Source organism: Crinia signifera, chromosome 4 (assembly GCF_055691185.1).
Source record: "Crinia signifera chromosome 4, ASM5569118v1, whole genome shotgun sequence".
In the NCBI taxonomy this organism is placed as follows: domain Eukaryota; kingdom Metazoa; phylum Chordata; class Amphibia; order Anura; family Myobatrachidae; genus Crinia; species Crinia signifera.
Genome location: NC_139220.1, coordinates 44,100,343 through 44,120,353, shown reverse-complemented (window position 1 = coordinate 44,120,353; position 20,011 = coordinate 44,100,343). Strand labels below are relative to the sequence as shown.

At 43.9% G+C, this 20,011-nt stretch overlaps 1 protein-coding gene across 3 annotated transcripts in view; it reads left to right on the top strand.

Moving 5' to 3' along the window:
* Positions 1-20,011, top strand: part of RFX4 (regulatory factor X4) — a 106,953-nt gene that overhangs the window by 74,387 nt on the left and 12,555 nt on the right. For all 3 annotated transcript variants that reach the window (XM_083181666.1, XM_083181665.1, XM_083181664.1), the window contains 5 exons: positions 2,095-2,239; positions 4,790-4,884; positions 5,450-5,567; positions 6,446-6,565; positions 8,248-8,403. In XM_083181666.1, the coding sequence (XP_083037792.1) occupies positions 2,095-2,239; positions 4,790-4,884; positions 5,450-5,567; positions 6,446-6,565; positions 8,248-8,403 (634 nt within the window). The remainder of the gene's footprint in view (positions 1-2,094; positions 2,240-4,789; positions 4,885-5,449; positions 5,568-6,445; positions 6,566-8,247; positions 8,404-20,011) is intronic.

Below are 20,011 nucleotides of genomic sequence, written 5' to 3'. Positions count from 1 at the left end.
GGGGAACACGACTAGGGTGGGAGATATTTGAGGCTAGGGTTCAATGCACAGCTGAGGTGTTAATTTGGGCTGTTTACATATATATATATATATAAATATAAATATATATAATATATATATATATATATATATATATATATATATATATATATATATAGGGTTTCAATAAAGAACTTTTTATCCTGAACAAAGTTTATATTTCATTTTGGAAGATGACAAAGAATTGCTATATGAAGTGTGATTGGTGCATCACTTGGTTATAGTTATAATTGTATAATTGACTAGGTGGTCCAGCGCTCTCCGATAAACCCCTTTTCTTTTGCATATATATATATATATATATATATATATATATATATATATATATATATATATATATATATATATATATATATATATATAGATGGGAAAAAGAAGCTAAGCAGTCCTTGGGGAAAGCCAGTTAAAAAAAGCCATAGCAATGTAGGGTCTGACAGGCTGATTCTCTGGAGTACATGAATCGTAAGTAGCCCACAGTTTGGTTGCTATGGACAAATCCCATGGAGGTCCAGGATTCCTTTCAGAGTTGTCATTCGTGGCTGGGATGTACAGATGTTGTATCATGTGTCATTGGGGCAGTTGTATGAAGCATTGAAAAGGGAGGAGAACTGAGCCAGAGGAGGAGCTGTCCAGCACTGAAGTATCATCTATATTATACAGAGTAGCTGATTGGTTGAAATGGGCAACCTCCCCGTTGGCTCACTTCTCCCTTATCACTGCTTCACTGCTTCATACATTGACCAAGTGTGTTTGTATTTATGTTTATTCTATTGTTATATTAACTTTCTTAAAATGCCTATGTGGCCCTTAACATCCAGTTACGCAGCTTTGTGACCAATGTTCCCTCTAATTTTATGAAGGCTGTGTGCGGCTAAAGATTTTGGCTGTGCAACTTTGGAATTAAATTTTAATTTTTGTGCGTCCCTTATATATAACTGGGAAATGACGTTCAGCATTTGTGTTAACTTTACTTCAAAATTATATAAAACATTTAAACCTTCAAAATACAGCACACAATGTAGTTAATGGGTGAAACACACATTAATTGAGTCCACAACTGCAAAAAGGGACCACTGCTGCTTTGTGCGCTCAGTTGTAATGTCTGTGCGCACGCTCGTCAAGGTGTGTGCGCGCGCACGTGTGCACAGCTTAGAGGGAACACTGTTTGTGACGTTATTTAGCGTTTGCTGGTGCATAGACTGTGCCAGTTCTGTATTTACATAATCAGTGCCTGATTAACCAATAGCCTATTGCGCCAGGACTGGGGGGGGTTCACAGACGAGCTCCCGGCAGGCGGCAGTGGCAGCGGCATTACAATAGCCCCACAGACCCCGGCGCCCACACCTATACACTCCGAACCACATGTGAGCTCCTGGCAGACAACTTTACTGCTCGTGGGGGCCGGGGGGGGGGGGGGTGGGGGTGGTGGTGGTGGTGTTAATTGCGGAGGTGGGGGGCGCAATATTTTTAGTTAAGCCACTGCTTATGGAGCCATTGCTTTGTGTACATTGTGCTACAGCGTCAGCCGGGCAGCCTAAAGCCAAAGTCTCCTTCACACGCCACAAGCATGCCAGTTGTATAACCTTTGTTACATGTACATGGGCAGTATGACTTATACACGTGTTTTTAGCAGCATTACAAGAGGAGCTACACGTTTATTATCTAGGGCACTTGGAACCTTTAAAGTATTTTGCTACCAAGTGTAAATGCATTTTTGTACTTGTGTAGTTTCACACCGCCAGCATGGCGTCTGAGTCCTCTTGCGGGGCTCGCTTCGCTCGCCCACGCTGCGGGCTCGGTGGCTCGCTACGCTCGCCACGCTATCTAAAATCAACTCCATGCCAACATGGATAGTGGGGGTATGAACTATCCATGTTGGCATGGAGTTAAGTTAGTTTATTTTAGATAGTTTGCCGAGCGTAGAAACCGGAAGTAGCACAGCGCCATGCTGGCACCGTGAAACTACACAAGTACCTGCATTTTTTATACCTAAATATGTAGTCAAACTTGTGTCTCTTATTTATTTACATTGTATTGAATTTCTGTGAATTGCAGGCATCACGGACAGTAATACACAGTGCTGATATCACATTTCAGATGCTGGAAGACTGGAGGAATGTTGACCTTAATAGTATTACCAAACAAAGTCTATATACTATAGAGGACTCCAGAGACGAACACAGGAAACTCATTATCCAGTGTAAGCTATACAGAACACTACAGTATGTCTAAATAAATAGACGTCATATCCACTGATCTCTAAGAATGACGTAGATGTAAACGTGGCATCCTAAGGGCTTGGAAGCAATGTTTGTGATTCAGCAACTCATGTTTGCTTCCTACCATGTGATATTTTCATAGCCAATAGGGAGCACCAGCATACATATATCTGTGACATGGGGTCTTATTCAGACTTGATTGCACCCCTATGAATTAGCAGGCCGGGTGATTATCAGAATGCGCATACATACAGTCCATAGTACACAGGTGCGAGATAAATTCCAGCTATTTTTTTATCAACAGAGAACCGGCATTTGTGGATGTTAACCAGCCGTTTTCTGGGAGTGTCAGGGAAAAGGCAGGCGTGTCCAGTTGTTTTAGGGGAAGGTGTGGCTTCAGCCTGTTGCTATCAAAGCAGTCGAGTAAGTCCTGGACTCCACACAGCAGAAATACAATTCGATGTGAGCAGCTTGCGAATGGATTTGGAATCCAGCTAAGCAATTCGCAAGCATGCAAGGGGTGGGATTTCACTCTGGTGGGGCAGCGTATACCTGATCGCAAAGCTCCAAAAATGAGCAGAGCAGCGGTCAGGTCTGAATTAGGCCCATTGACCCACCAAAAAATGTGGAAGGACAAACATTGCTGTACTTAACTCATAATAATGAATATATTAAACATATTAGCAAAAGCTGGGTGTAGTCCTTGATGTTCCCAATGGATAAAAAGTCTTATAGGTCTCTCCAAAAAAGTATTTCTACCCTAGAATTAATGAGAAACTCCCAAGGGGTGTTTTTCCATAGAGCAATGTCTTACTGTAATCATGGCTTTCTGTTGTTGTACAATGGGTCACGTATCAGTGCACAATGGGTCACGTATCAGTGCTAGGCCCCAGGCACTAAAAGCCTTCCTATGATTTCAAATGTTCTATTGCTCACAACATACAAATATAATATAGTGATGGTCTCATAAAATGTGTTCAGTGAATGTATAATAAGATATGGATTTCAGTCCATTGGAGCTCAGTTATATTGTGCAGTATGGACACTCTGCAGGGTATATACAATATTGGACATGCCATCTGCTTCGGCTTGCACAGGTGCTCCAGCATTCCTTTTGCCATACCTCCCAACTTCTAGGTTGGGAGGTATGGCAATATGGTATTTCGGCGTGGCCGAAATGAGGGGTCGTGGCCCGTTTTACGCTATGGAAAAAAGGAATTTTTAGGGAACCACCTGCGCTCACACGGAATAAGCTGCTCAGGGATCACACAAAGGGGGCCTCAGGGGCCATGTTGGGGCATGGCCCTGAGGCTCATAGAGCCCCCAGTCCCTCTGGATGCGGGGGATAGACGCTGTGCGCATAGCGTCTATTGTCTGCTCGTCAGCAACTAACGGGGGACTCCCAACTGTCCCCCCCCCCCCGCAGGACACTGCAGGTGGCGGGAGGGATGCGGTAATGTCCCCGAAAACCGTGACGTTCCCGCGATTATCAGGATGGTTGGAAGGTATGCTTTTGCCCGTCAAGCATACCTTCCTAGGTGCTTTGTGCTACAATACAATACCAATACGATACAATACGATACAATACCAATAATGACATGGCACAGAGTACAGTTTTATAAACCTGAAACTGACGTGGTACAAAACACAGCTGCCAGGCTATTAACCAACCCGACTCGTTCTAGCCACATAACTCCCATTCTCTACTCCCTCCACTTGCTGCCTACAAGATGTAAGTCATCTTCAAGATTAACATACTGAGTTTCAAAGCCCTACATGACCAAGACCCAATGTACCTGAAGCAGCTTCTGATTCCATACTGTCCCACCGAGTACTGCGATCTGTAGATGAAGGACTGTTAGCAGTACCTAGGATCTCCCGTAATTCATCTGGGGTTCGAACTTATAGGGGTATATTCAATGGTTTTTGCGAGCTGTGCTGACTGCTCGCTGTCACAGCTCGCACTATCAGTATTCAACTGACTCCCTGCACACGCTGTTTTCATGCCGCTGGGTTTTTGCCGTGATGTGCAAACAGCGTTTGTGGACAACAAAACAGCGAGGCTTATGGCTAAATGCAGCAGGTTCCCTGCATTAGCCGTATACCTCGCTGTTTGTGGAAATTCTCGCCGTCATCTGACAGCATGGGTGCCCCCAAAACATTGAATATGGTGTGCGGACGGCATGGAGGTTAAACGGCGAGGGTCGCTTGTTTTCGTTGATCCCCGCCATTTAACCCTCTAGCCGGCTGCATTGAATATTTGTCTTGCGGCTCCAACTCTATGGAACTCACTTCCTTGCACAGTGCAAGAGGCTCCTAGAATACTAAAAAAAAAAAACCTCAAGACTTTCCTGTTTACTCAAGCATTTCCGTAATGCCCTTAAGGATCGTTTATGAAAACTTTTCAGTACTTCATTGTTACTGTACCGTATTACATTTATTTTATCTCTTAAGTGCCTTGAGTCCTATTGGAGAAAGTGCGCTATGTAAATAAAATTATTATTCTTATTACTAATGTTTCATCTTTGCAGTGTATCAGGAGTTTGATCATCTGTTAGAAGAACAATCCCCAATTGAATCATACATTGATTGGCTGGATTCCATGGTGGACAGATGTGTTGTAAAAGTAAGTTAACATATGAATTATATGTAAAGCAGTGGAGACTGACATATTTGCGGCCATTTTGCAGAAGACAGGCCGTCACATGACGTCAGCCGCCCGCCCCCGGCACCCCGTGTCACTTCCAAATTACCATGGGAATGCCCAGCCTTTTCATGAGGACGCCCATGAAATACTGTGCATTCCCATGGTCGCGACACGTGCCCGCTGAACAGCGCTTTCTTGGACCTGAGCTTTAATAGTCCTGTATAGTCATTGGCGTCTTTATAAGGGGTGCACCCATTTTTTAAATACTTACCCCTCCCGAGTCCTGCAATGACAGCAGCAGCGGGAAAATGGCTGCTCCTGGCAGAGAGGAGTGGGCTCCTCTCATAAAACGCCCCTGTGTATAGTAGATATTATAGAAATAAAATTAGGATGTGGAGGATCTGGAACCCATGGCCTGTAGTGGGTGACCAGTAATCATTGATTTATATCTGGCACATTTAAATAACAAAAATGAGCTAATAGTAAGTGGAGGTTGGAGCTTATAATAATTGTATCTGTACATTTCTCTTGCTTACTTTTCCAGGTAGCATCCAAGAAACCCGGCTTATTGAAGAGGGTGGCGCAACAGTTCCTCTTGATTTGGTCTTGTTTTGGTACAAGAGTTATTCGGGATATGACGTTACACAGTGCCCCAAGTTTTGGTAAGTTATTTATTCCTCCAGTTAATATATAGTGGTATGTAGGGATGCGTTTAGCATGCTGGCAGATGGGATTCTGGCAGTCAGACATCGCCGGCGCCCTGACTATTTCGCACCAGGCTGGGAATGAAAGCTTGACAGCAATAAGGATGCCAACGCTGGATTCCTGACTGCCAGCATTCCGGTTGTAATTATGTAGGATGTGTCAGGCTGGAGGGTAGTATTAGGGTTTAGTACTGTAGGATGGGGGGGAGGGGGGTTAGAGCTAGACTATGGGAGGATTAGAGTCCGGAGGGTTAGGCACTAATGGGGAGGGTTAGGCTGCAAGGGGTGGGTGGGGGAGTAAAGGTTAGGCTACGGGTAGGGATGGTTAGGGGAGGGGAGGGGAAGGTAAGTACACTTAATGGATTTGCAGCCATCTGTATGTATTCCATATATGGAATATCAATATATGGAATGTAGAGTAGTTGGATGTAAGGCTTATGGCTCAATAGGGCTCTGTGAGGGGCGGGGCTTAACAGGACAGTCTTCATTCTGGTACACTTTCCCCTCCTCCTATTGCCTCCCACTGCCTACTCAGTCACCACTCATGCAGTGAATAAGCTCCGCCCCAACCAGAGAATGAGGCGCTGAAGTGTTTAATGTCACTTTGCTGTTGCTGCTGCCCTGGAAAGAGGGGGCTTTCTCTGGCAAGGACAAGAGTGCCCGCTGCTGCTATCCACACTAACTATTATTCAGATGTTGGTATTAGTAAATAAGGATACTCTGTATGAAAAGTCTGCATTCCCATTAAATCATTGTCCAGCCCATAACATTTCTGCCTGCACTATATATTACTGTGGCAACCTTTGTTATAATTTATGATATTGTGTTCCCATCAGGTTCCTTCCACCTCATTCACCTAATGTTTGATGACTATGTCCTGTACTTGTTGGAATCTCTACACTGCCAGGAGAGAGCTAATGAGCTCATGAGGGCAATGAAAGGAGAAGCTCACAGTGGTAAGTTTGATACTAAATTGCTTACAGGCAATAAAGATATACTAGTTATTGTATTAAGGCTCGAATCCTATGAAGAGATAGGTGTTTTATATAAATCTCCGTGGCAAGTTGTAAGAATACTTATTTTTCATATTTCTCTTTCATCATTTGTTTGTATCTTGATTCTGCTATTATTGTCATATAATTCTGCACAGGGTCATGGAGTTACCATGGCAACAACAGTCACATGGCACAGGAGTTTTTTTGGAACTTTCCTGCATGTTCTGTCTGCTATGTGTCCTGTAAAATACTCCCCTTCTGAATTCACATGACATGCTGAAAGTTGTGAGAGTGTGTGCTTGACTGGCAGCCATATTTCACACCCTCCGGAAAAAAATTGAAGAACAGATAATTTATAGAAGGATATTTATTTAAAAATACTATCGGATTCATTTCTCTGGAGAGCAATTCCCCTGGATCCTGTCCACTTGTTATGTAGGTGTGATAGTGTAGTTCTCAATGAATCATATACAGATGGGGCAACTCTCATTTGAGCCGCTGAGCGCCATCTGACAGAAGGGGGCGTGCACGCATGAGACGCCCCGTTCTGTTGGAGCCTGCCGCAGCCCCCCCTGCTGCTTCCCCGCTGCCGCACGCAACCCCCACTAACCCTACCTATCTCCCTGCCGCTGTGCTGATAGGGATGCGTGAGCATGTGAGACGCTCACGCGTCCCCGCCAGATTGAGCTCCTGTCCTCCAGGCTGCGCCAGTTCAGGAGATCTGGCGATTCCTCAGGCTGGCTGTACTTGTAACTCCACCCCCTGATGTAATGCTGCAAATCACAACATTACATCACAGATGAGGCCCTGCCTCTCCCAGTCACTGAATCTCCCGGAGATCAGATAGAGAAAGAGGGTAAATATGAATTTCTGCAACCTGTTTATTATTGTGGTTTTACATGTCCATGTTTGTTGACTATTCCAACCATGTCCACTATCAAGGGGTGTTCCCACAGTGCGATTTTGGCTTGCGATTCGATTCCAATTCGATTGGGATTGGACTGGGATCGAATTGTACGGCAAGCAAAGCGCGTTCGATTTGGACTGTATACTATATACTTCTGCCTGCACAGTCTATTCTTCTATTAGATCTCTATGCCACGGGGGCCTCGCAGCGGGATCGATTCGGCATCAAATGCGACTGATGACCGTTGAATGTCTATTCGATTTGATTCAGTTTTTCTGATAGAAGCAAAATCCAATAGAAAAATTAGACCAAATCGAACCGTGTTTACATTGCGTCACTGAGCGCGCCAGCAGGGAACGAGCTAGCTTCTGTCTAAAGACATAATAAATGGAAAAGCAAACAATTTATCTTATTCAAATTTTAATAACAAAACTACATACTAGCTCTTCGTTTTATACAACCACTAATTGTAATTTCTCATCAATGCTTTTCTTGCCAATAAGAAATTAAGTTTTGCCTGGATGTGTTACTACACACTCACCAGGACAGTGGATCCGAAGGAGTGATGGGTTCAGAGGGAAGTGACCACATCTACTGGCCACACAGGCTCCTGTAGCCAGAGTACCTGCTATCACACCAATGTGGGAAGATTAGGGTGTGGTACACACCTTTATATAAAATACAGTTCCTGTTTCTAAATAGTTTATTCTAACTGCATTCATTTCATTCTCCTCAGAGGATGTAGAAGAAATTATACTGGTGGAGCCTGCAATATCTACACCCTCTCCTATACCCTTCTCGCCAGCTAATTCTTCAGCGTCTGTAGAAATTGCTTCAGCGACTTCCCCTGGTGGCACCCAGTCTCCCGAGAGTGGTCCTTTGGTCACGACAGGTAGGAGAATGGTTATTAACCCTTTGCAGTCCAAATTTGTCTCATCAGTCTGGTTTAAATGTTTAAATGAATTAATAAAAAAAAAAATGTTTTATTCAAAAATGGGCTGCATTGAATGTTGAACGATGTGGCTCACCATTGGTTCACCATCTGCTACTAGCGCTAGGGCTGTTGAGCCTGACTAGACGTTGGACCTGAAAGGGTTAACATATAAAGGGAGTGACGGAATATCAGCTTCTAAATCTATGTCATTCTTATACCTTAAGGCAGCTTCTCCCCTTCAGTTATGCATTTTTTGACAGAATGGGGGAAATTTACTAAGATGTGTATTCTACTTTACATGTGATGTTGCTATGGGTGGCTTATAACATTCCCCACTCGACTTTTTCACGCTTCCTGTACTAATTTTGGGGGCATGACCTAATAGCAGGAGGTAGAGAGGAAGGAGGGCTGTCTACTCAATGTTACGGCTGCAAGGTTACTGCTGAAAAGACCTAGATCTCAGCGAAATAATACAATACACAAAGAGTGGTGGTAACCTGCGCTCAGGACTATTAGTGGCTGGTGTATAGTAATTCTGATGTGCACGTTGCTATAAATAGTGGTATTGGTACAAATATAATGCTGAACTGCACGGAAGTAACAGTGGTGACAGAAATGCAGTGTGGTGATGTGCACGAGGGAAATATGAATAACCAGAAAACATGAGATGTACAAACCATGAGATGCACAATATATGCTACACGGGTGGTAATGAAGGAAATAGGCTGTATAGGCAAGCAGTAGATGGATTTATTGTGATAATGCACAACAATACTGCCAAAGGTATGCAAGTGGGGATGGGGTATGGTGGGCTTCTGAGCAGCGGGGTGGTTATGGTGGGCTGCTGGGCAGCGGGATGGGGGTGAGTTCACAGTCCAGATGTGAGGGGAGAGAGAAATGTCACAGTCACAATGGGGGTGGGTGAGTGCACAGGGGTGGTAGTGCAGAAGGGCTGGTGTCCCGTCCCCTCCGCAGTGCACCTCTCACCTGTGTTCACCGCTGCAAAGTTCCTCTGGGTCCCGGTTCTTCTGTCCGCTTGTGAAGTCCTTCTTGCCGGAGCTCGTTCAGCGCTGCGGCTGTGTGGCGAGCCCGGCTCCACAGTGCCTGAGCGGGATTGTCACTTCCGGGTTGCGGCGCGGGGTTTCACCGTCACCCGGTGACACTGTCCTGCCGGCTCCTGTGCGCTCAACTCCCGGCCAGGAGGAGACTTAGGTGGATGGGGTAGTAGCTTGAAAGAATGGATGGGGTAGTAGCTTGAAAGAAAGGTGTTGGAGGGTTAATTCTCCTACGCGTGTCGGCTTCCTAGCCTTCTTCAGGGAGTGCTGGGCCTCTGTGGTGAGGGCTTTTTATGGCATTGGTGTGTTAGTAAATGGAGGCAGTTTCGGCCATCTTGGTTGTGGGAAACGTGTGTTATTTGCCCTATTGTCTCTCTACTGTATCTCTCAGACCGTAGGCAGCGGCTCCTGACCAATGGGTCTACGTGACATACACACAGATAGAGAAAATGTAGCACACACAGTATTCAGCGAGTTAAAAACAAACACCAACATTTACCAGAATGGCCAGACATTGTGACACTTTTTCAGCCTAGAAAAAGCAGTCAGTAAAGAATCCAGACTGTGGTGGGACACAAAGACATTACAGTGGTACCTAGACAACGAGACCATACCCAAAGGACTCAAAATCAAAAAAAACGCCGACACACCACCTTGCCGACTCAGTTTTCATGACCAAGTGGACAGACATCCTAACAGACTGTTCAAGAAAACTTATCCAACTTATAATCGACACACACAAGGTAGACCTAGAAACAGTAAACTTAGAGATCCAAGCATTGAACTTGACCCTAGAACAATATAAAACCAACCCAGACTTCCTCCAATTAGAGAAACTGACTCAAGGCAGACTTAAAAGACACGAAGACAAAATCATCTCAGCAAAGAAATCCAAAATCATCAGAGACAAGACTGCACACAGTAGAAAAACCAAGAAAACCAAAGACCAACACATTTGACCAAGACCCACACAAACCTCCAAAAATATTGACCAAACAGACAGAAAGAACAAAACACCCATTAGGAAGAAACATCCCACACAAAAACAACCCAAAAAAACCCCAACATAAGATCACCAGTATATAAAAGACTGAATCTAACGTACCAGCAGTATATGACAAAGATACACCAGGGTAACACATTACACCCAACAACGAATTACCACACACAAAGACCGACCAATCACTCAGAAGACCTAGACAGCACATTCTTCTCCACCTACAGTGAAGACAGCACAGAGAGCGACATATACGAGACTATAGCCAGACTCTCATTCGAACAAGGATCCAACGTTACAGCCAACGCAGATAGTAGCATATTACACAACTGCAGTCTACCAAACACAGAGCACCCCATATCGAACCATGTGCAAACAACACTTTTGTAGAGGTGGCAGCAGGTCAGAGGGCCTGCAGACCAACACAACCTATGACTCAAGACATACAGACAGACGATCCGACACTCACACCAAACAGAACCACCAGGAACAAAAGGAAGCTAGAAACACTAGAAGAGGGTGTAGAGGAGGTGGTTCATGTAAACAAAAGCAGAAACACAAAAACACAACAAGAAAATAACCTGACAACACTGGAATCTTCAACCTCAGCAGTATCAACCTAGAAACAAGACACATATCTCTACTCAACAAAAATTTGCGCCAACAGCCAAACTCAACAAATTCGAAACTTACATAGATCTACACAAATTCATCAGGAAACTGTCACTACAAAAATACTACCACAAAGCCACACCATATCAACAACAGAAAGCACAAGACCCGGACCCATACAAACACACAAACCTTCGCCCGAAATCACACTTCTATCCACAACACATGAAAGGACACCTCATTGACACATTTGAGACTTTAGTGACACACGATTTGGAACAATTAAAACCCAACAAACACCAACCCAAACTAAACCTCACCAAGATAGAATCAGACACACTCAAAGAACTAAGGGACAACAAAGAGTTAGTTATCAAGCCAGCAGACAAGGGGGGAGGCATAGTACTGTTAAACTAGATTACATCAAAGAATCATTGAGGATACTGAGCGACAAAGACACGTACGAAACCCTACCTTCAAACCCAACAGACAAATACCAAACAGTATTAAGACAGCTACTACAAGAAGGAAAGGACACAGGCATTCTGACAGAGAAGGAACACAACCACCTTGACAATTCAAACCCCATGATACCAGTCTTCTACTACCTCCCAAAAATACACAAGAGCACAACACAACCCCCAGGAAGGCCCATCATATCTGGAATAAACTCACTGACATCAAACATATCACAATACATTGACACTTTGCTACAACCCCACGTCTGCATACAAAAATCACACCTCAGAGATACAACGGCCACTATTCAAACACTACAGAACACACAATGGGAACCAGGACTCTGGCTATGTACCAGCGACATCACCTCACTATATTCAGTAATACAGCACGACCAAGGGATAGAAGCCACGAAACACTTTCTCCAAACTGATCCAGATATACCACCATCACAAACCGAATTCATTATCAAATGCATCCATTACATCTTGAAACATAACTATTTCTGGTTCAAAGACACATACTACAGACAGATTCAAGGGACCGCCATGGGGACCAGATTCGCCCCCAGCTATGCGAACCTCCTCATGAGCCAATGGGAGGAGGAGAACATCTGGGCAAGACAAGAGCTGGGGGAGAATCTGGTCCTCTGGCAGAGGTATATAGATGACATCCTCTTCATTTGGAAGGGTGATGAAGCCAGCCTACAAGCATTCACCAAACAGCTCAATTACAACCAGCATAATATCATCTTTACAACCCAGTATAGTCAACAAGAAGTAAATTTCCTCGATTTGAATATTTTCATCAAGGATAATACCATCTGTACAAACACATACCACAAGCCTGTAGACGTAAACAGTTTTATTCTATCTAACAGCGGACATCACCCCAACTGGTTAAACAAACCAGACAGACTACGAAACACAGGGACTTAATCTATGCACACAGTTTAGGGACAAAGGTTACAAAGAGGAAGACGTCACAGAAGCATACAGATAAGTAGCAGCATTGGACAGGAACACTCTACTAACATACAAACACAAGACACAGGACAGTAGCGAACAGTTCAAAATCTCCTTCATAACACAATACAGCCAAGATAGGACCAAACTTCAAAAAATACTCAACAAACATTGGCACATCTTACTAGAAGATGAAATACTCAATGACATCCTTCCACCCAAACCCAAAATAATATATAGAAAGGCATCAGACCTGAAACAACAGCTCACATGCAATCACATACCGAAACAAACCAGGACCACCCAGACTGCAGGTTTCTTTTAATGTGGAACATGCATATACTGTAAAATGCAAAACACAAACACAAGAAAAATTACCACTTTCTCCTCAACCACAACACAAGAACAATTTTAAATTAAGGATCACATCACATGCAACAGTACGGGACTGATATACCTAGCCACATGCACATGCAACTTACAGTATATAGGACGGACCATCAGGACTTTAAGGATAAGGACAGGAGAGCATATTAGGAACATAAGAAAAGGCAAAGACACCCATAACCTATCCAAACATTTCCGTGACGTACATAACCAGAACCCAAAAGACCTGACAGTAATAGGAATCAAATTAGTGGAAAAAAACTGGAGAGGAGGGAATTATATGAAGAAGATCGACAGATCTTGTAGCATATATTGTGCATCTCATGGTTTGTACATCTCATGTTTTCTGGTTATTCATATTTCCCTTGTGCACATCACCACACTGCATTTCTGTCACCACTGTTACTTCCGTGCAGTTCAGCATTATATTTGTACCAATACCACTATTTATAGCAACGTGCACATCAGAATTACTATACACCAGCCACTAATAGTCCTGAGCGCAGGTTACCACCACTCTTTGTATAATAGCAGGAGGTGGCCACACCTCCCATGCTTAGGCCACACCTCCATTTTACTGGGGCCCAACATACCTCTTTGCAGCCCTGCACTCAGACCGTGGACTCCCCCCTACCAGAAACTGGGGCAACACGCAGGCCTCCCAACCTTCTCAACGCTGTTGCCTCTCCATCAGGAAGCAGCAGAGGGGAATTGCAGCCAACATAAGGGCCTGATAAAGGGTTTCAGCCGCCCTAGGCTAATAAAGAATTGGCCGCCACCCCTTCCCCCCCACCAATTTTTTTTTATTTATAATCAGCTAAAAATCAGACTCATGCCTCAGCTCCATTCATATTGCCACTTATCGCCCTAGCAGTGTTGGCAACAACAGCAGTGGCATCAATGACAGTCTTGACGGTGGAGCCAGCCGCGGCTCTCACAGGCTCTCCTCTTCTCAGTGTCCCTGTCTTGGTGACTCAGCTACTATATTGACACTTACCTCCCTAGCAGTGCTGGCAATGGCGGCAGTGGCATCAATCTCAGCCCCATTAGCAGAGCCAGCCGTGGCTCTCACAGGATCTCAATTTCCCGGCTTCCCCTCATGAGACCTTGCTCGACCCCCAACTCCAGCAGCACCAGGAATCACTTCCATCCCAGCACAATCTATTGCGCTGGCGCTGCACCTCTCCGTAGCCCCCCACCTCCCCAGGACCCATCAGCCTATTGGTTAATCAGGCCCTGGTCAACATCACAGGGTCTGTTCTGCACATGTACAGAACAGACCTTGCACAGGCGGAGATACACAATAACCAGGAATCTGAATGCTGCAAGGGACCTGCAGGTATTTCTGAATCAGGCCCTTAGTTTTTGAAGGTATCCTACAAAATCTGTTTGGAAAATGTGTCTTAGTGTTTCTATCTATCTATCTATCTATCTATCTATCTTTAATTATTTTGTTTACTTTTTGTACCCAACAGTTGATTTTAGTTCATGCCCAGTGCTATTGCTAGCCTCCCATTCAGATTACCATACTTTTCAATAAAATATACGTTTAACCAACTAACACTGGTTAATATCTTTGGTGCCCTGTCTCACTCCGCTGTCTGTAGTTCTAGATTCCAAGTTACTTTTGGAAATGTTGGGTACAGATAACACACATTATGGCAGCTTGGGGCTCGGTGCTTTTTTCAAACTTTCGACTATACAGCGTAAATGACCATTTACGATGATTAGATTTCTTTTATTGTCTTGGGACTTTCCCTTGGGCAAAAGGCTTCTGCTTTACATTCCACTGATGTCTTTATTGTTGAGTGAGCTGTTTATAGAGCAGTGTGATGTATGCCTTTCTGGTCAATGCCTGGCCCACAGCTTATGATGGAACAATGTTGCACACATTACCAATGCATGCAGCTTCTACTTCGCCCATCTATCTTACTGGATTCCAAAAGGGTCTCCACTTTACTGCCGGGAACTTTCGTGTTGTTCTCACACTCAGCCGCCTGTTTGTTAGCATTCTCTCAGCAAGTTTACCCAGCAGTGAAATGTTTAAGAGCTCGCCATGATTACTTGTCTGCAGTGCAAACACGGCAAAAAACAACACATTCCAGTTAGAGAAAACCGTGTTAGTACACTCTGAAAAGGCCAGGCTACCCCCATGAAGAGCGTTTAACCTTTAAATCCATGATTTGGGTTTAACGATGTGTTTACTAGTTTTCAATACGACAACAGTATTATATTGTGCTAGTTTCATGAAAAAGTTCAATAAAGCAGTTTCATGAGGGAGACTAAAAAATACATTGGCAGAAGTTTAAAGACGGTTAAATAAACACTTATGTGGGGTACACACCACGACGACCCGCTCACGATGCACATTGTGAGCGGGTCGTCAGTGTTTCTTCAGACCCGCTCACGATGATACGGGGGGCAAGACCCGCTCACGATGTGCACCGTGAGCGGGTCCGATCTGATGGCGACCCGCACCCGGCAGTATGGTCGTTCTTCAGATCCTACCTGCAGCAGGTAGGATCTGAATAATGACCGACTGACCCGCTGGACTGCGCATCGGATCGGAATCGGTCCACACCAGAAAAGGGCCCAATCACCACACAATCTACATCCAATTGGTCGGAATTGGATCTAGATTGAGGGGATCGGGCCCTAGTCGTCCTGGTGTGTACCAGGCATTACTGTATGAATACATACATTTATCTGCAGGGGGAATTATGTGCTTATTACATTGATACAGTTCTTAAATGTGCAGGTGCTATAACCCATATAAGGAAAGCTACTGTATAAACACCATTTAACCTACTTCTAATTGTCCCATTATGGCTTATTGTTCAGACATAAGGCCCGTACACACCAGGCGAGTTTGAGCTGAAAGCAGCTCAGTTTTGTCACTTGAGCTGCTTTCAGCTCAAAAGCCGCCCAGTGTGTATGGGGGCAGCGATGAGCCGTGCGCTCCCGAATCATCGCTGCTCCCCCCCCCCCCATCTGCTGGTTTTACCTACAGCGACGGGGTGGACAGCATCCTGCTATGGAAAGTCGTCCACCCCTGGGAAAATCACTGAAACGGGTGAAAATCTTTTTTCAGCCCAGTAATTTTCCCCATCATCGCTGACCATACACTCTGGGCAAAATCGCTCAGAGTGTAAGGACCTATATTGTAACAGGATATATATATTGTTAGGAGGGCTGCAAATTTACAGCCGTTCTGATTATCGAACAACCGCGCATGCACACAGTACACTGTACGCATGCGTGGGGACCCCTTGTGAATGGACCATACTTAGGCTAGCCTTCCACTGGCCAAATTCAAGGTGATTGACAGGTGCCGGGCGCTTGAGGATGGAACGCCTGGACGTTAGTAGGGAGGTCCGCTGACGTCAGACATCTAGACTGACTCGGCGGCTGCGAGCAGGGGGAATCCATTTGAATTTCCGAATGGATTTCCCCCTGTGTGCACTGCTTCAAATGCATTTGCAGCAATGCACAGAGGTGGCAGGACAGGTTGGCAGGGCGGTGAATACTCCCGAAAACTTGCAGCCCAGCAAGTCGGGCCCTTATTTTCAAGGTTAATAAAACATGTTCACTATTTTTGGTATTTCATTATTGACATAAATGCCTTAGGGACCTAATTGATTCCGAACCAATGTCTACCATAAGCGATCCACTGTGCTAGATACCATTAGTAAATCATTTTTTCATGGTTTAAGAATCATGTCAATCATACCTAACAACTTACATGGCTTGCGACACTAGAATGGCCTCAGTTTAAAGGGGTGTGTCCTCGGTTTAAAGGGGCATGGCTTGACAATAACGCCACGCCTACCGTTTTTGGCATTGAGGCACATGGCCTGCGCTCTGTGAGCTGCTGGAATGCCCCCGGGCCCCTGCCACTCTGTATGCCGTGAATAGATGTTCAGCTGCTCTGCTAAACAGAGCAGTGAGTGACAGGGGGACTCCCAACTGCCTCATACCGCAGGACACTGTTGCCCATGGGTGGGACAGCAGAACAGTCCTCCAAAAAACGGAACTGGCACGCGAAAATTGGGACAGTTGGGAGGTATGTGCAAATAGTAAAAGTGCACTAGACCCATAAAATAAAATATTTGCAGGTGAAATAAGTTTTTATTATTGCTTTTGGAACCGCCCACGGTGACCTGTTGTGCTAGGAAATGTAGAGAGGTGACCTTAGGATAACTTTATTCAAATAAAATGTGAAGTTATGTAACAATGATTCGGAGATCTGCAATCAGTTGTTACTTTAGGATTTGGGCCAACCTATTTATTTGTCTATGACCAGAATGGTACAGTCATAATGTTATGGGCCAGATGTAAAAAGTGATAAAATGGAAAGTGATAAACAGCCAGCCAATCAGCTCCTAACTGCCATGTTACAGGCTGGGTTTGAAAAATGACAAGTGGGAGCTGGTTGTTTATCACTCTCCACTTTATCACTTTTTGAAGCTTGATACATCTGGGCATTGCTCAGGTCCCATTTGTAATGTGTAGCAGTTCTTATATATTAGCAAATTATTATTGTTAATTGTTATTTAGAAAATATATAAAAGCTCTGATTAGATTTCCTTTCATCAAACAATTATTTACAACAAAAAATCTGTCACTTTATCAATCTGTAGCATTGCTGCATTGTCGCTGTGTGGTTTAATGGCTTAGTTTTTCGATACTACATTACTGTATAAGATTAGGAAGCTTCACCTTGAGAGCTGGTTAGAATATTCACATACAAACAAACATTCTTTTTTTATATATTTAAAGATATAATAAATGTTGCATTGCAATGTTCCAAAAAAGCTGTGCAGAATTTCTTTCGTTTACATTTTTATTTTATTTTGCTGGATGTAGAAAAGTCTTTGCTTGGGCGCAGAAGCCTAAAGTACTCTAACTTTATTTTTGATCTCTCTGTGATGTTTGGTACAACATTGTCATTGTGTTCTCTGGATTATCCAACCGTGATCAGATACTGGGAACGGCTGCTTTCTTTGGCGGTCTGTCATGCACACCGGTGTCACAGACTGTTCTGGTTGGCCGTATATATATAAGTCTGTATAGGAATGCAAATGATAGCACTTATTGCGCCCATTGTTTGACATTTTTCACATTTCTCCCCTGCTCATTTACATAAACAAATACTAATGAGTTCGCTAGCTGGGTGGTCCGCAGTACAAAATCTTTCCTGCAGAAAAATCCCTAAACAATAGGCCTTCACTAGATGTTGGCGATGCTTCGGCCCGGCCGGCCTCTACAAAGTAAATGAAAGCTGCATTTTTATCTTCGGTCGTTTGAAGAAAATGTAGCAAATGCTTCCAAAGAAAAATACCTGCTATATATATCAATGCATTATTTCTTGTGTTAATCTATAATGAAGCTTCTCACTTGCACTGGCCTTATATAATAATTATCTGATACCGATCAATGTCTTTTAATGTGAGACTTGGATTAAAAAGTGTTTATATCTTTGCTTATATGAACTATGGCAATTCCATACTGAGATGGCAGATGTCAACCTCCATACTATGGGCCTTATTCTAGTTCACTCTTTCTGACAAAATCCTTCTTAGATGGACAAAACCATGTGCACTGCAGGTGGGGCAGATGTTACTTGTGCAGAGATAATTAGATTTGGGTCGGGTTTTACTTCAAAGTGAGATTTATATTGCAGTGTAAAAATAAAGCAGCCAGTATTTTCCCTGCACAGAAACAAAATAACTCACCCAAATCTAATTCTATCTGCACCTATAACATCTGCCCCCCTGCAGTGCACATGGTCTTGTTCATCTGAGAAGGAATTTGACAGAAAGAGTGAACTAGAGTAAGGCCCTATGTTCCAGAATTACCCATATGCTATTTGTAATGTTATTCTCTCTCAACTAACTTTATATTCTAATATTGACACATTTATGTAATTAAACTTTGCATAGAGAGATAAAATAGAGAGATAACATCCCAATCATCCAGCTCCTGACTTTTTTCGAACACAGAAAGTAATATCCTAACCCTCTGTTACATGATCACTGTATACCCCATCTGTGTCACTCCTGTCTGCTTTGCCCCTCCCCTTTAGAATGTAAGCTCTCACGAGCAGGGCCCTCTCTCCTCATGTGACAATCCTCTCACTTAGAGCTTCTTCTACTCCATACTCCCTTCAACGGCACCACATCCCTCCATTTTCTACCACTCTAATAGTTATTTTAATATTGTCTTCTGATGCAGATGCGTTTATATACCCTCTACTGGTACCATACTGCCTTGAACTGTTTTCAAGGTTTTTTTGTCTATGTACTCTGTAACTGGGCACTGCGGATCCGGTTTGGCGCCATATAAATAAAAATGTAGGTACTTATTTCCTAGCACGGCGCCATAGATTGTATGTGTCGGGACGATATCGCAAGCATTGCATGCATCTTATGTGTTTGTGCATGGACGAGATCGACGAGATATACAATCTATACAATTGAAAAGATTTTTAATTGTATGTACAATATCGCATCTCATGGATTTCATGCATCTTATGCATCCACAAGATGCATAAGATGCATGAGATCCATAAGATAAAAGATCCATCAACACCAACCCGAAGCGTGGCGAGCGCAGCAAGCCCGCGTGGGGCGGAGGTATGCATCCTCCGACCCTTTCATACCCCCACTATCCACGTCGGCGTGGAGTAGATTATATATAGTGTGGCGAGCGCACGCGCATTACTTCACAGGTATCCGCGTCCCCTCGCGGGGCTCACTGCGCTCGCCACACTATATAAAATCAACTCCACGCCGACCTGTATAGTGGGGGTATGAAAAGGTTGGAGGACACGTATCGCCGCCCCTCGCGGGCTCGCTGCGCTCGCCACACTTCGGGTTGGTGTTGATGGATCTTTTATCTTATGGATCTCATGGATCTTATGCATCTTATGGATGCATAAGATCCATGAGATCTAAAAGATGAGATCCATAAGATGCGATATTGTACATACAATTAAAAATCTTTTCAATTGTATGCCTTAATTAAGGCATACAATCTTATGCGATGGGCGCCGTGCTAGGAAATAAGTACCAAAATTTAAATAATGATGA